Source organism: Heptranchias perlo, chromosome 10 (assembly GCF_035084215.1).
Source record: "Heptranchias perlo isolate sHepPer1 chromosome 10, sHepPer1.hap1, whole genome shotgun sequence".
NCBI lineage: Eukaryota > Metazoa > Chordata > Chondrichthyes > Hexanchiformes > Hexanchidae > Heptranchias > Heptranchias perlo.
The window spans coordinates 1,465,881-1,481,366 of NC_090334.1; the positions used below are offsets into that span (position 1 = coordinate 1,465,881).

The following is a 15,486-nucleotide window of genomic DNA, read 5'->3' on the forward strand; positions in this document are numbered from 1 at the left end:
TCCATGGGCTTCAACTTTGATGATAAGCCTATTATGTGACACTTTATCAAACACCTTTTGGAAGTCCATATACACCACGTCAACTGCATTGCCCTCATCTACCCTCTCTGTTCCCTCATCAAAAAACTTAATCATGTTAGTTAAACACGATTTACCTTTAACAAATCCGTGCTGGCTTTCCTTTATTAATCCATACTTGTCCAAGTGACTGTTAATTCTGTCCCGGATTATCGTTTCTGAAAGCTTCCCCACCGCCGAGGTTAAACTGACTGGCCTGTAGTTGCTGGGTTTATCCTTACACCCTTTTTTGAACAAGGGTGTAACATTTGCAAGAGTGCTACCACTGAGTCACGGTAACACCATCATGGATCACATCTGACATTGTAAATCTATTACATTAAAACACATGGCTATGTGGGAAAAATCCATGTCAGCTCCACAGTGCCTCAGTGGATAAATGCACCTTGTTATCTGGTTAATGCCCCAGAAAGTCTGACCTGAAGTGCTCGCTTTGACTCTTGCCTCTGTGTCAGAAGGTTGTGGGTTCAATCCCCACTCTGAAATGCCAGTGCAGCAGGTGTGCTGCATTATCGCAGAGACCTTCTTTCAGATGAGACATTAAACCAAGGCCCAGCCTGCCATGTGAAAAGGTCCTGAATCTCTACTTGAGGAAGAGTAGGGCATTCTCCTGGTATTCTGGGCAACACTGCTCACTCAAACAACACCACCCCAAACAGGTTATCTTGTTATTTGTGGGATCTTGCTGTGCACAAATTGATTAATTTAAATTAATTTCAATTAGATAGATTTCTTTCAGAAAATAATATTTTGGGATCCAGTATCTGAGCAATGTGAGACATAACACGTGGTAAGTGTAACAGGCTCGGGAGGAACAGGTGAATTTAGACCAATGGATCCCCAATCTCTCCCCACTGGGGGTTTCCCTCGCCTCATGTCTGGGTCTGTTGTAGACTCATTGATAGAGATTGATTGCTCTGATTGGTCAACAACTCCATTATCGTATCATGTGACTACCAGGATGGTAGAGGTGAACTAGACAGACTGTGGTCTTTTTCATCCAGCAATTCCTATGTTGCTAAATTAGCTGCCGAGTTTGCCTACATAACAGTAACTGCACTTCAAAAGTAATCCACTATAAAAACCCTTTGGGACACCCTGAGGGTGCTAATAAGCTGTTACATTACTTTCTTTGTAACCATATAGAAGAGAATCATACAGCGCAGGAGACTATTCGCCCCATCGTGCCTGTGCCGGCTCTTTGAAAGGCAGAAAACGTTGGTGGGGGTTGTCTATAGGCCCCCAAACAGTAGTGGAGATGTAGGGGAGGGCATTAAACAGGAAATTAGAGACGCATGCAAGAAGGGTACAACTATAATCATGGGTGACTTTAATCTATATATAGATTGGTCAAACCAAATTAGCAATAATACTGTGGTGGAGGAATTCCTGGAGTGTGTACATGATGGTTTTCTAGACCAATACATTGAGGAACCAACTAGAGAACAGGCGATCCTAGACTGGGTATTGTGCAATGAGAAAGGATTAATTGACAATCTTGTTGTGCGGGGTCCCTTAGGGAAGAGCGACCATAACATGATAGAATTCCTTATTAAGATGGAGAGTGAAGTAGTTGAATCCAAAACTAGGTTCCTGAATCTAAATAAAGGAAATTACGAAAGTATGAGGTGCGAGTTGGCTATGATAGATTGGGGAACTTTACTAAAAGGGATGACGGTGGATAGGCAATGGCTAATATTTAAAGAATGTGAGCAGGAATTACAATAATTATTCATTTCTGTCTGGCACAAAAATAAAACAGGAAAGGTGGCTCATCCGTGGCTTACAAAAGAAATTAGGGATAGTATTAGATCCAAAGAAGAGACATATAAAATTGCCAGAAAAAGCAGCAAGCCTGAGGATTGGGAGCAGTTCAGAATTCAGCAAAGGAGGACAAAGAGATTGATTAAGAGGGGAAAAATAGAGTATGAGAGTAAACTAGCAGGGAACATAAAAACTGACTGTAAAAGCTTCTATAAATATGTCAAGGGAAAAAGATTAGTGAAGGCAAATGTAGGTCCCTTACAGTCAGAAATGGGGGAAATTATAGTGGGGAACAAAGAAATGGCAGAACAATTAAACACATACTTTGGTTCTGTCTTCACAAAGGAGGGCACAAATAGCCTCCCGGAAATGTTAGGGAACCAAGGATTTAGTGAGAGGGAGGAACTGAAGGAAACCAGTATTTAGTAAAACAATCGTGCTAGGAAAATTAATGGGGCTAAAGGCTGACAAATCCCCAGGGCCTGATAATCTACATCCCAGAGTACTAAAGGAAGTGGCCCTGGAAATAGTGGATGCATTGGTGGTCATCTTCCAAAATTCTATAGACTCTGGAACAGTTCCTACAGATTGGAGGGTGGCAAATGTAACCCCACTATTTAAAATAGGAGGGAGAGAATTACAGACCAGTTAGCCTAACATCAGTAGTGGGGAAAATGCTGGAGTCTATTATAAAAGATGTGATAACTAAACACTTGGAGGGCATTAACGGGATTGGACAAAGTCAGCATGGGTTTATGAAAGGGAAATCATGCTTAACAAATCAACTGGAGTTTTTTGAGGATGTAAGTAGTAGAATAGATAGGGGAGAACCAGTGGATGTGGTGTATTTGGATTTTCAGAAGGCTTTTGATAAGGTCCCACACAAGAGGTTAGTGTGCAAAATTAAAGCACATGGGATTGGGGGGAATATACTGGCATGGATTGAGAATTGGTTGACAGACAGGAAACAGAGAGTAGGAATAAACAGGTCTTTTTCCGGGTGGCAGGCGGTGACTCGTGGGGTACCGCAGGGATCAGTGCTTGGGCCCCAGCTATTCACAATATATATCAATGATTTGGATGAGGGAACGGAATGTAATATTTCCAAGTTTGCAGACGACACAAAGCTGGGGTGGAATGTGAGCTGTGAGGAGGATGCAAAGAGGCTCCAATGTGATTTAGACAAGTTGGGTGAGTGGGCAAGAACATGGCAGATGCAGTAGAACGTGGATAAATGTGAGGTTATCCACTTTGGTTGTAGAAACAGAAAGGCAAATTATCTGAATGGTGATAGATTGGGAAAAGGGGAGGTGCAACGAGACCTGGGTGTCCTTGTACACCAGTCGCTGGAAGCGAGCATTCAGGTGCAGCAAGCAGTTAGGAAGGTGAATGGTATGTTGGCCTTCATTGCAAGAGGATTTGAGTACAGGAGCAGGGATGTCTTACTGCAGTTATACAGGGCCTTGGTGAGACCACATCTGGAGTATTGTGTGCAGTTTTGGTCTCCTTATCTGAGGAAGGATGTCCTTGCCATGGAGGGAGTGCAACAAAGGTTTACCAGACTGATTCCTGGGATGGCAGGACTGACGTATGAGGAGAGATTGGGTCGACTAGGCCGATATTCACTAGAGTTTAGAAGAATGAGAGGTGATCTCATCGAAACATATAAAATTCTAACAGGACTAGAATCATAGAAGTTCACAACATGGAAACAGGCCCTTCGGCCCAACATGTCCATGTCGCCCAGTTTATACCACTAAGCTAGTCCCAATTGCCTGCACTTGGCCCATATCCCTCTATACCCATCTTACCCATGTAACTGTCCAAATGCTTTTTAAAAGACAAAATTGTACCCGCCTCTACTACTGCCTCTGGCAGCTCGTTCCAGACACTCACCACCCTTTGAGTGAAAAAATTGCCCCTCTGGACCCTTTTGTATCTCTCCCCTCTCACCTTAAATCTATGCCCCCTCGTTATAGACTCCCCTACCTTTGGGAAAAGATTTTGACTATCTACCTTATCTATGCCCCTCATTATTTTATAGACTTCCATAAGATCACCCCTTAACCTCCTACTCTCCAGGGAAAAAAGTCTCAGTCTATCCAACCTCTCCCTATAAGTCAAACCATCAAGTCCCGGTAGCATCCTAGTAAATCTTTTCTGCACTCTTTCTAGTTTAATAATATCCTTTCTATAATAGGGTGACCAGAACTGTACACAGTACTCCAAGTGTGGCCTTACTAATGTCTTGTACAACTTCAACAAGACATCCCAACTCCTGTATTCAATGTTCTGACCAATGAAACCAAGCATGCTGAATGCCTTCTTCACCACCCTATCCACCTGTGACTCCACTTTCAAGGAGCTATGAACCTGTACTCCCAGATCTCTTTGTTCTATAACTCTCCCCAACGCCCTACCATTAACGGAGTAGGTCCTGGCCCGATTCGATCTACCAAAATGCATCACCTAACATTTATCTAAATTAAACTCCATCTGCCATTCATCGGCCCACTGGCCCAATTTATCAAGATCCCAAGGACTAGACAGACTAGATGCAGGGAGGATGTTCCCGATGGATGGGGAGTCCAGAACCAGGGGTCACAGTCTCAGGATACGAGGTATGCCATTTAGAACCGAGATGAGGAGAAATTTCTTCACTCAGAGGATGGTGAACCTGTGGAATTCTCTACCACAGAAGGCAGTGGAGGCCAAGTCATTAGATGTATTCAAGAAGGAGATAGATATATTTCGTAATGCTAAAGGGATCAAGGGATATGGGGAAAAAGCGGGAACAGGGTACTGAGTTAGACGATCAGCCATGATCATTTTGAATGGCGGAGCAGGCCCGAAGAGCCGAATGGCCTACTCTTGCTCCAATTTTCTATGTTTCTATCCAATTAGTCCCATCCCCCTGCTCTTTCCCCATAGCCCTATAAATTTTTCTCTTCAAGTATTTATCCAATTCCCTTTTGAAAGTTACGATTGAATCTGCTTCCACCTCCCTTTCAGGAAATGCGTTCCAGATCATATCTTGCTGTGTAAAAAAAAATTCTCATCTTCCCTCTGGCTTTTGCCAATTACCTTAAATCTGTGTCCTCTGGTTACCGACCCTCCTGCCAGTGGAAACAGTTTCTCCTTATTTACTCTATCAAAATCCCTCATTTCTTTGAACACCTCTATTAAATCTCCTCTCAACCTTCTCTGCTCCAAGGAGAACAATCCCAGCTTCTCCAGTCTCTCCACATATAGATTATACAGTCTCAGGTTTAATCAGTGGTCTATGCTGAGTTAACTGATGCCAAGCCTGGGTAACTGCACATCGGTAAATATTTATTTAATCGGCCACTTCACTTTTGAGTATCCTACACGATCTGACTGTTTCTGTTCACAGTGGGGAGAAGGGGAAATCAGATATTCCAAAAAGTACGGAAATTTGGGGAAGATTAGTTTGGGATTGCGGGGAAATGCAGACGTATGTTTGCATGACACAAAACTGATTGGTGCCAGGTCAGCCATTGCCCTGACGATATCACCATGGCGATTACTGAAGTGCCAGACAAGGGTTGCTGGGCAACAGGACTGGGTCATAGTCCTCGGCAACAGCAAGAGGAAATGGGAAGGCCGTGGGTCTCAGTACTGCTGGAAGATCGAACACTTGATTATTTAGCTCAATTCAGTCTGGTCTTTTTTATATCCACACCTTAAGTCTAACATTAAATTTCACAGTACAGTTTTACTGGGTTACAGAAATGGAAGATTCAATGAGGGCGGAGTGGATGAGTTCACTGCTGTCGACTATTAATACAATATCACACACAACTACTGTACACTAATAAAACTCTGCAATTCGATGGCTCAGGAATTGAGAATTATTCAGCCCTCTGCTAACGGGAACACTGGTGGTGCTCACTCACACCTTCACAATTCAAATCCCTTTGAAGTCAAACTGTTTCACGTATCACTGTGGAAGCTCAGTGTCAGTTTTAAGGGGTCCTGGTGTCAGCCATGGGTAATTCAGTGGGTACCACTCTCGCCTCTGAGTCAGAAGGTCGTGGGTTCAAGACCCACTCCAGAGACTTGAGCACAGAATCTATAGTTGAGGGATAAATATTGGCCAGAACACTGGGGGGAACTCCCCTGCTCTTCCAGTGCCGTTGGATCTTGTCCGTCCACCTGAGGGGACAGTTGGGGCCTCAGTTTAACATGTCATCTGAAAGACAGCACCTCCGACAGTGCAGCACTCCCTCAGTACTGCACTGGGGTGTCAGCCTAGATAAAGTGCTTATTAATTTAAGTATTAATAAGCTTCTGCCCCCCTCTAATTCAGGATTCGATAGGGTAGATGCAGAGAAACTATTTCCTTTGTTGGGCAATCAAGAACGTGGGGGCACAATCTTAAAATTAGAGCCAACCCATTCAGGAGTGAAATCAGGAAGCACTTCTTCACACAAAGGGCAGTGGAAATCTAGAACTCTCTCCCTCAAAAGGCTGAGGGGATGCTGGGGGTCAATTGGAGCTTTCAAGACTGAGATCGATAGATTTTTGTTAGGTAAGGGTATCGAGGGATATGGAGCACAGGAAGGATCTACTTACTTTAGAGGCGGTGCAACGAAGGTTCACTAGATTAATTCCTGGGATGAGAGGGTTGTCCTATGAGTTTAGAAGAATGAGAGGGGATCTCATTGAAACATACAAGATTCTGAGGGGGTTTGACAGGGTAGATGCTGAGAGGTTGTTCCCTCTGGCTGGAGAGTCTAGAACTAGGGAGCATAGTCTCAGGATAAGGGGTTGGCCATTGAGATGAGGAGAAATTTCTTCACACAGAGGGTTGTAAATCTTTGGAATTCTCTTCCCCAGAGGGCTGTGGATGTTCAGTCGTTGAGTATATTCAAGACTGAGATTGATAGATTTTTGGACTCTAAGGGAATCAAGGGATATGGGGATCGGGGAGGAAAGTGGAGTTGAGGTTGAAGATCAGCCATGATCTTATTGAATGGCGGAGCAGCCTCGAGGAGCCGTATGGCCTACCGCTGTTCCTATTTCTTATGTTCTTAAATGGTGTTAAGATACAGATCAGCCATGATCTAATTGAATGTTGGAACAGGCTTAAGGGGCTGAATGGCCTCGTCCTGTTCCTATGAAACTCGATTAAATTAAATGTAAGGAATCATTTGTTAGGTGTTTGATATTTGGATGTTTGTGCTGTGGAATAGTGGAATCTGAAGTCTGTGCAGTCTCCAAGTACATTCCACAGTTCCCGGTGGGGTGGGAAAAAGAGAGATAGAAAGAATTGGGGAGTGCTGCGTCTCCCCCCCAGGGATGTGGCATTCGACAGATGGCGCTAACGGTCCCTCTCTCTCTCTCACAGCTGTTTAAGTTCCTGAATACAATCCGATCAGGCCTTCTCCATCTCAACAGGACAACACACCAATTTGCGGGTACAAATCACCTCCTTCTATTTCTAGAACGCGCTGTGCGCTAACTAGCACTCTCCTCCTGAGAGCTCAGTCAGTCGAGGACCATCAACTATTACACTGCTACACTGGTCATTTAATTCTGTCCGTTCAGCCACAATTTGATCCCAGTAAAGAGCAACATTTTTTTTTAATACATATTCCTGTTTCGCACCGAGGCATTTTGCAGGTCATTTTACTGCCCGCGCGCGGGTGGTGCGTGTACGCGCGCGGGTGGTGCGTGTACGCGCGCGGGTGGTGCGTGTACGCGCTCGCTTGGGGTTGCCAACTGTGGTTGGGCATATTCCTGGAGGTTGAGGCACATGACCTTCCGCCTCCAAGAGCCCCAGGAGAAAGGAATAGAAGGATATGCCGATAGGGGTAGATGAAGTAGGTTGGGAGGAGGCTCGTGTGGAGCATAAACACTGGCATGGACTAGTTGGGCCGAATGGCCTGTTTCTGTACTGTACATTCTATGTAATAACCTGTAACGTAGCGTGGCCTAAGAATGTGTGTAATTGGTGTAGAAATTAACAGGGCACAAGACTGACGGATGATCCTAACGTAGGAGGTTTTTAAGGCGGAGAATCTGATGAGCTCCAGCTGTGAACACTCCCATCCCATCACCACCATGCCCGTATGGCAAGAGATATTTAAGCTACACAACACACACATTGTTCCAATTGAGCTGATGTTTAGAGTGGAATCATTTGTTCCTTGGACACCAGTCCCATTGAATGCACAGATGTTAATAGGCAGTTGGCATCTGCTTCACCTTTATTTAAGAAGTGGGAAATGTTTCCCATAGATGTATAATCTGACTGGTTGTTTACCAGCCAGTCACTGATTATACCCAACAAACTCAGGTGCTCTTGCTGCTGGGGTTTACCAGTTCTAATTCACCTATCAGCCGTGGCTCAGTGAGTCTCACTCTCATCTGAGTCAGAAAGTCGTGGGTTCAAGTCCCACTCCAGAGACTTGAGCCCATAATCTAGGCTGGCACTCCAGTGCAGTACTGAGGGAGTGCTGCACTGTTGGAGGTGCCGTCTTTAGGATGAGATGTTAAACCGAGGTCCCGTCTGCCCTCTCAAGGGGACACAAAAAAATCCCATGGCACTATTTGAAGAAGAGCAGGGGAGTTCTCCCCGGTGTCCTGGCCAATATTGATCCCTCAACCAACATCACTAAAAACAGATTATCTGGTCATTATCTCATTGCTGTTTGTGGGATCTTGCTCTGCACAAATTGGCTGCCACGTTACCTACATTACAACAGTGTCTACACTTCAAAAGGTGCTTCATTCACTGTGAAGTGTTGTAAAAGGCACTGTATTGATGCAAGTCCTTTCCTTCTTGCTTCTAATTCACTTCTCCTCTATTTGCCCCTTGAACTGATCCTGGGATTATGATTCCACAAGCTCTGGTTGCCCTCCAGTACCTCACCCCCCAAGTACCCATTCTATCGTGGGTGATCCTATGTAGTGAGTGCTCGGGCTGTTTGACTGGGGAAGGCATCGCTTACGATCCTGACAGCCATACGCTCACACTTTCCAGCAGTGGTGACCGCTAGTGTGGTCAGCAGCGACTCCCTCCCTCAAAACCTGCCCACCTCCTTAGCCCAGTGGTGCTAAGCCCAGTTGTCGTTTCCTACACTAGCACTGGCTGAGAACTAGGCACCATTTGGGGCAATCGAACTTGGGACCGTCCTGCCCGCTATGTGTCGAGCAGCTTTTATATTGTTCGAACACAGCCAGCAGCAAAGGAACTAAACAAGGCAGAGTTAAGAGTGGGCCTTCCTGATAGTCACCGAGGCCAGGCTGGGTTCTTTCAACAGTACCAGGGGATCTGGGTGGCAATGTGCCCACATGGAGCAATTCCCTGTATTGGCATCACCTGTCGCCACGACTGACCTTAAAGCAATGGTCAGTTTAGTCAGTAAACCCAATTAAAAAGCATGATGCTGACCCAGGAGTTTTCCTTTGCAGAACGAACTGTTCTTTCTGCATTTGTTATCAACTGATTAAAATTCTCTGAAATATATGAATCCGTGTGTAATAGCATGTCTTTTAGTTAGGTTAACTAAACTGACCATTGCTTTAAGGTCAGTCTTAGTTCAATGGCCTAGTGATCACTGCTTCTAAATTGACTTATACTTTAACAGGCAAAGGCTAAAGGTTAACATCACTACAATGTAAAGAGAAATCAATATCCGTATAACATTAGCATATTGCAGGACAGTCTGATTAACCCTTTCCTTACAGTGGCAAGGAGGGGCTGTACAGTTAGCCTGATCATCTCTGGGCTGGGGATGGGGAAATCAGCCTGGGGTCCTGCTCCTGACAATGACTTTCTGGAAAGTGTGTAGATAATGAACGAGGGCAGGATCAGGCTGGGCTGCAACATCCAAGTGGCTGGCTGGCACTTGCCCACGTTTGAAGAGTGGCAATGGAAGCAGAGGGTAAGTGGAGCCACGTCAAGAGGCGAGTGACTCACCTCCTGACTCCCAAAGCCTTTCCACCATCTACAAGGCACAAGTCAGGAGTGTGATGAAATATTCTCCACTTGCCTGGATGAGCGCAGCTCAAACAACACTCAAGAAGCTCGACACCATCCAGGACAAAGCAGCCCGCTTGATTGGCACCCCATCTACCACCCTAAACATTCACTCCCTTCACATTGTGGCTGCAGTGTGTACCATCTACAGGATACACTGCAGCAACTCACCGAGGCTTCTTCGACAGCACCTCCCAAACCCGTGACCTCTACCACATAGAAGGACAAGGGCAGCAGGCACATGGGAACACCATCATCTGCACGTTCCCCTCCAAGTCACACACCATCCCGACTTGGAAATATATCGCCGTTCCTTCATCGTCACTGGGTCAAAATCCTGGAACTCCCTTCCTAACAGCACTGTGGGAGAACCTTCACCACACGGACTGCAGCGGTTCAAGAAGGCGGCTCACCACCACCTTCTCAAGGGTAATTAGGGATGGGCAATAAATGCCGGCCTCGCCAGCGACGCCCACATCCCGAGAATGAATAAAAAGAAAAAATCCCAGAAGAAGTCACGGCCTTCAGGAGAGGAAGGCAGAAGATGGGGAAGGGGTTTGGGGAATGGTCGACACAGTCCAGTTCCAATCTCTGGACGGTTGTTTGGAGCGCTTCCCATTACCTGTAATGCCTGGTGTCACGGATGGTCCTATCACTGGCGAGCTTGTCACTTTCTTGCTGGTTGAATGCATGGTGCCCATAGGGGTCATCTCCAGGCCTCAAGACCTTACTGGAGAGATAGACCTTCTCATCAAAGGCCTGTAGTTTATTCTTATCCAGCCATGGCGCTTCGGTCACCTGGAAAAGAAAGGAAGCCTTGCAGTTATATCGCACCTTTAACGGCCTCAGGACGTCCCAAAGCACTTCACAGCCAATGAAATACTTTTTGAAGTGTGGTCACTGTTGTATAGTGATGCCAACTGGAGGTCTACCGCCTCGAACCGCCCCGCTTGGTTAAACAGCCTAGTTATAACTAATAAAGGAACATCAAAGAAAATGAAAATAAAAACACAATTGTTTTTAATGGCTCTTCAATTCTTCTGGGTCGTCCACAGAGGCGTCTTGCTGATTAATCTTCAATTCCTGGATACTCCAGGACAATCCTGGTGGGTTGGCAAACCTACTGTTTAAATCTGAGATAGATAACTTTTTGGCAACCAAAGGTATTAAGGGATATGGGCCAAAGGCAGGTATATGGAGTTAGATCACAGATCAGCCATGATCTTATCAAATGGCGGAGCAGGCACGAGGGGCTGAATGGCCTACTCCTGTTCCTATGTTCCTATGTAATGTAGGGAAACACAGCAGCCAATTTGCGCACAGCAAGCTCCCATAAACATCAACGAGATAAATGACCAGATAATCTGTTTTTTTGAAGTGATGTTGGTTGAGGGATAAATATTGGCCCAGGACAGATAAAGGAAGAGGTTATAAAAGGAGAGGGAGATTGGTCACGTGATAGATTGTGCCTCAACCAAGATGGTAGCCAAGCAACCGAGTCTTTAGCAACATTCAGGACTGAGCTCCCCTCCAACCTATGCTCCCTGTCTCCCTCAGCTCTGCTTGGTGCTCATTTCAGTTCTGCTGCTTGCCCTATCAGCCTGGCTTATCCTAGCCATTCTGTAGGGCTGTGACCAAGTGGTCTCCCCGCTAGAAATCCTAACCAATTTAGACCAGGCTGAGATCAACCAAAAGTTCAAAATAGCCCTGAATTTATTCACTGCCTCGGGTTCACCTGATCAATTATCCTGCTCTCAAAGATCTCCAGGGCAGAGAGTAATCACAAGGCCAACAGGAATCAATGTTAAAGCAACTTTAAATCTCAGACCATTCTCGGAAACTGAATGAAGAGCATGCAAAATAATCCAGCCAGTATAGTGACGTCACAGTCAAAACAAATATTATACCGAATTCACAGCATTTGGCCCAACTGGTCTATGCCGATGTTTATGCTCCACACGAGCCTCCTCCCTCCTTACTTCATCTCACCCTTTCAGCATATCCTTCTATTCCTTTCTCTCTCATGTGTTTATCTCACTTCCCCTTAAATGCATCTACGCTATTCGCCTCAGCTACTCCTTGTGGTAGCGAGTTCCACATTCTCACCACACTCTGGAAGTTTCTCCTGAATTCCCTATTGGATTTATTAGTGACTATCTTGTATTTATGGCTCCTAGTTCTGGTCGCCCCCGACAAGTGGAAACATCTTCTCTACGTCTACCCTATCAAACCCCTTCATAATTTTAAAGACCTCTATCAGGTCACCCCTCAGCCTTCTCTTTTCAAGAGAAAAGAGCCCCAGCCTGTTCAGTCTTTCCTGATAAATATAACCTCAGTGTTCTGGTATCATCCTTGTAATTTCTTTTTTCATCTTCTCCAGTGCCTCTATCATTTTTGTAATATGGAGACTAGAACTGTGGTCAGGTGGTCTAGAATCATAGAATGGTTACAGCACAGAAGGAGGCCATTCGGCCCATCGAGTCTATGCCAGCATTTCGCAAGAGCAATCCAGTTTGTCCCACTCCCCTGCCTTTTCCCCGTAGCCCTGCAAATTTTTTCCCTTCAAGTACTTATCCAATTCCCCTTTGAAAGCCACGATTGAATCTGCCTCAGCCAGTTCATTCCAGATCATAACCACTTGCTGTGTAAAAAAGTTTTTCCTCATGTCGCCTTTGGTTCTTTTGCCAATCACCTTAAATCTGTGTCCTCTGGTCCTTGACCCTTCCACCAATGGGAACAGTTTCTCTCCATCTACTCTGTCCAGACCCTTCATGATTTTAAATACCTCTATCAAATCTCCTTGCAACCATCTCTGTTCCAAGAAGAGCCCCAGCTTCTCCAGTCAATCCAAGTAACTGAAATCCTTCATCCCTGGAATCATTCTAGTAAATCCTTTCTGCACCCTCTCTAAGGCCTTCACATCTTTCCTAAAGTGTGGTGCCCAGAACTGGACACAAAACTCTAGTTGTGGCTGAACCAGTGTTTTATAAAGGTTCATCATAACTTCCTTGCTTTGTACTCCATGCCTCTATTTATAAAGCCCAGGATCCCTTATGTTTTTTTAAGCACTTTCTCAACCTGCCCTGCCACCTTCAACGACCTGTGCACATATACCCCCAGATCTCTCTGTTCCTGCACCCCATTTAGAATTGTACCATTTAGTTTATATTGCCTCTCCTCATTCTTCCCACCAAAATGCATCATTTCACACTTTTCTGCTTTAAATTTAATCTGCCACGTGTCCGCCCATTCCATCAGCCTGTCTATAGACTTCAAGAGGATATCACTCTCCTCACTGTTCACTACACTTTCAAGTTTTGTGTCATCTGCAAGCTTTGAAATTGTGCCCTGTACACCCAAGTCCAAGTCATTAATATATATCAAGAAAAGCAGTGGTCCTGGTACTGACCCCTGGGGAACATCACTGTATACCTCCCTCCAGTCTGAAAAACAACTGTTCACCACTACTCTCTGTTTCCTGTCCCTTAGCCAATTTCCTATCCATGCTGCCACTGCCCCTTTTATTCCATGGGCTTCAACTTTGATGACAAGCCTATTATGCGGCACTTTATCAAACGCCTTTTGGAAGTCCATATACACAACATCAACTGCATTACCCTCATCTACCCTCTCTGTTACCTCATCAAAAAACTCTATCAAGTTAGTTAAACAGGATTTGCCTTTAACAAATCCTGGCTTTCCTTTATTAATCTACACTTGTCCAAGTGACTGTTAATTCTGTGCCAGGTTATTGTTTCTAAAAGTTTCCCCAGCACCGAGGTTAAACTGACTGGCCTGTAGTTGCTGGGTTTATCCTTACACCCTTTTTTGAACAAGGGTGTAACATTTGCAATTCTCCAGTCCTCTGGCACCACCCCCCTATCTCAGGATGTTTGGAAGATTATGAACTGTACCTCCACAATGTCCACACTTACTCCCCTCAGCAACCTAGGATCATCCCATCCGGACCTGGTGACTTATCTACTTTAAGTACAGTCAGCTTTTCAAATACCTCCTCTTCATCAATTTTTAGTCCATCCAATATCCCATCTACCTCTTGCACAGAACCTACCAAGGTTCTGCCCAAGTTTAACATACTTAATGAGAGGGGAGGGAGGGAGGGAGGGAGGCAGGCGGAGAGGGGAGGGAGGGAGGGAGGGAGGCAGGCGGAGAGGGGAGAGAGGGAGGGAGGGAGGCAGGCGGAGAGGGGAGGGAGGGAGGGAGGGAGGCAGGCGGAGAGGGGAGGGAGGGAGGGAGGCAGGCGGAGAGGGGAGGGAGGGAGGGAGGGAGGCAGGCGGAGAGGGGAGGGAGGGAGGGAGGGAGGCAGGCGGAGAGGGGAGGGAGGGAGGGAGGGAGGCAGGCGGAGAGGGGAGGGAGGGAGGGAGGCAGGCGGAGAGGGGAGGGAGGGAGGGAGGCAGGCGGAGAGGGGAGGGAGGGAGGGAGGCAGGCGGAGAGGGGAGGGAGGGAGGCGGAGAGGGGAGGGAGGGAGGCGGAGAGGGGAGGGAGGGAGGCGGAGAGGGGAGGGAGGGAGGGGGGCGGAGAGGGGAGGGAGGGAGGCAGGCGGAGAGGGGAGGGAGGGAGGCAGAGAGGGGAGGGAGGGAGGGAGGGAGGCGGAGAGGGAGACTGCCTTTAACAACAAGCGATAGCGGAATGGGGCATCACTGGTTTGGCAGCCATAAAGGTTTGACACCACAGGAAGGACAGGTCCTTTGTTACACTCATTGCTATCATTTGGAAAAAAAGTAGAATCATACAGCATATAAGAAAGTCATTCAGCCCATCGTGCCTGTGATGGCTCTTTGAAAGAGCTATCCAATTAGTCCCATTCCCCTGCTCTTTCCCCATGCAAATTTTTTCCTTTTTAAGTATTTATCCAATTCCTTTTTGAAAGTTATTATTGAATCTGCTTCCACCGCCCTTTCAGTCAGTGCATTCCAGATCATAACAACTCACTGTGTAAAAAAATTCTCATCCACCCCACCCCCACCACCCCCCCCGGCTTTTTTGCCAATTATTTTAAATCTGTGCCCTCTGGTTACCGACCCTACTGCCACTGGAAACAGTTTCTCCTTATTTACTGTATCAAAACCCTCACGATTTTGAACACCTCTATTAAACCTCCCCTTAACCTTCTCTGCTCTAGGGAGGACAATCCCAGCTTCTCCAGTCTCGCCACGTAACTGAAACCCCTCATAAGAGCATAAGAAATAGGAGCAGGAGGAGGCCATACAGCCCCTCGAGGCCGCTCTGCCATTCAATAAGATCATGGCTGATCTTCGATCTCAACTCCACTTTCCCACCTGATCCCCATATCTCTTGATTCCCTGAGTGTCCAAAAATCTATTGATCTCAGCTTTGAATATATTCAACGACTGAGCATCCACAGCCCTCTGGGGTAGAGAATTCCAAGGATTCACAAACTCAGTGATGAAATTTCTTCTCATCTCAGTCCTAAATGGTCAACCCCATATCCTGAGACAATGCCCCCTTGTTCTAGACTCTCCAGCCAGGGGAAACAGCCTCTCAGCATCTACCCTGTCAAACCCCCTCAGAATCTTGTATGTTTCAATGAGATCACCTCTCATTCTTCTAATCTCCAGAGAGTATAGGCCCATTCTACTCAATGTCTCCTCACA

The 15,486-nt window shown here is 46.1% G+C and overlaps 1 protein-coding gene across 1 annotated transcript in view; it reads right to left on the bottom strand.

The window, feature by feature from the left end:
• The window catches only part of galnt16 (UDP-N-acetyl-alpha-D-galactosamine:polypeptide N-acetylgalactosaminyltransferase 16), a 119,395-nt gene that overhangs the window by 41,538 nt on the left and 62,371 nt on the right, over positions 1–15,486 (bottom strand). The window contains exon 2 of the mRNA XM_067991104.1: positions 10,473–10,648. Coding sequence (XP_067847205.1) covers positions 10,473–10,648 — 176 coding nt within the window. The remainder of the gene's footprint in view (positions 1–10,472; positions 10,649–15,486) is intronic.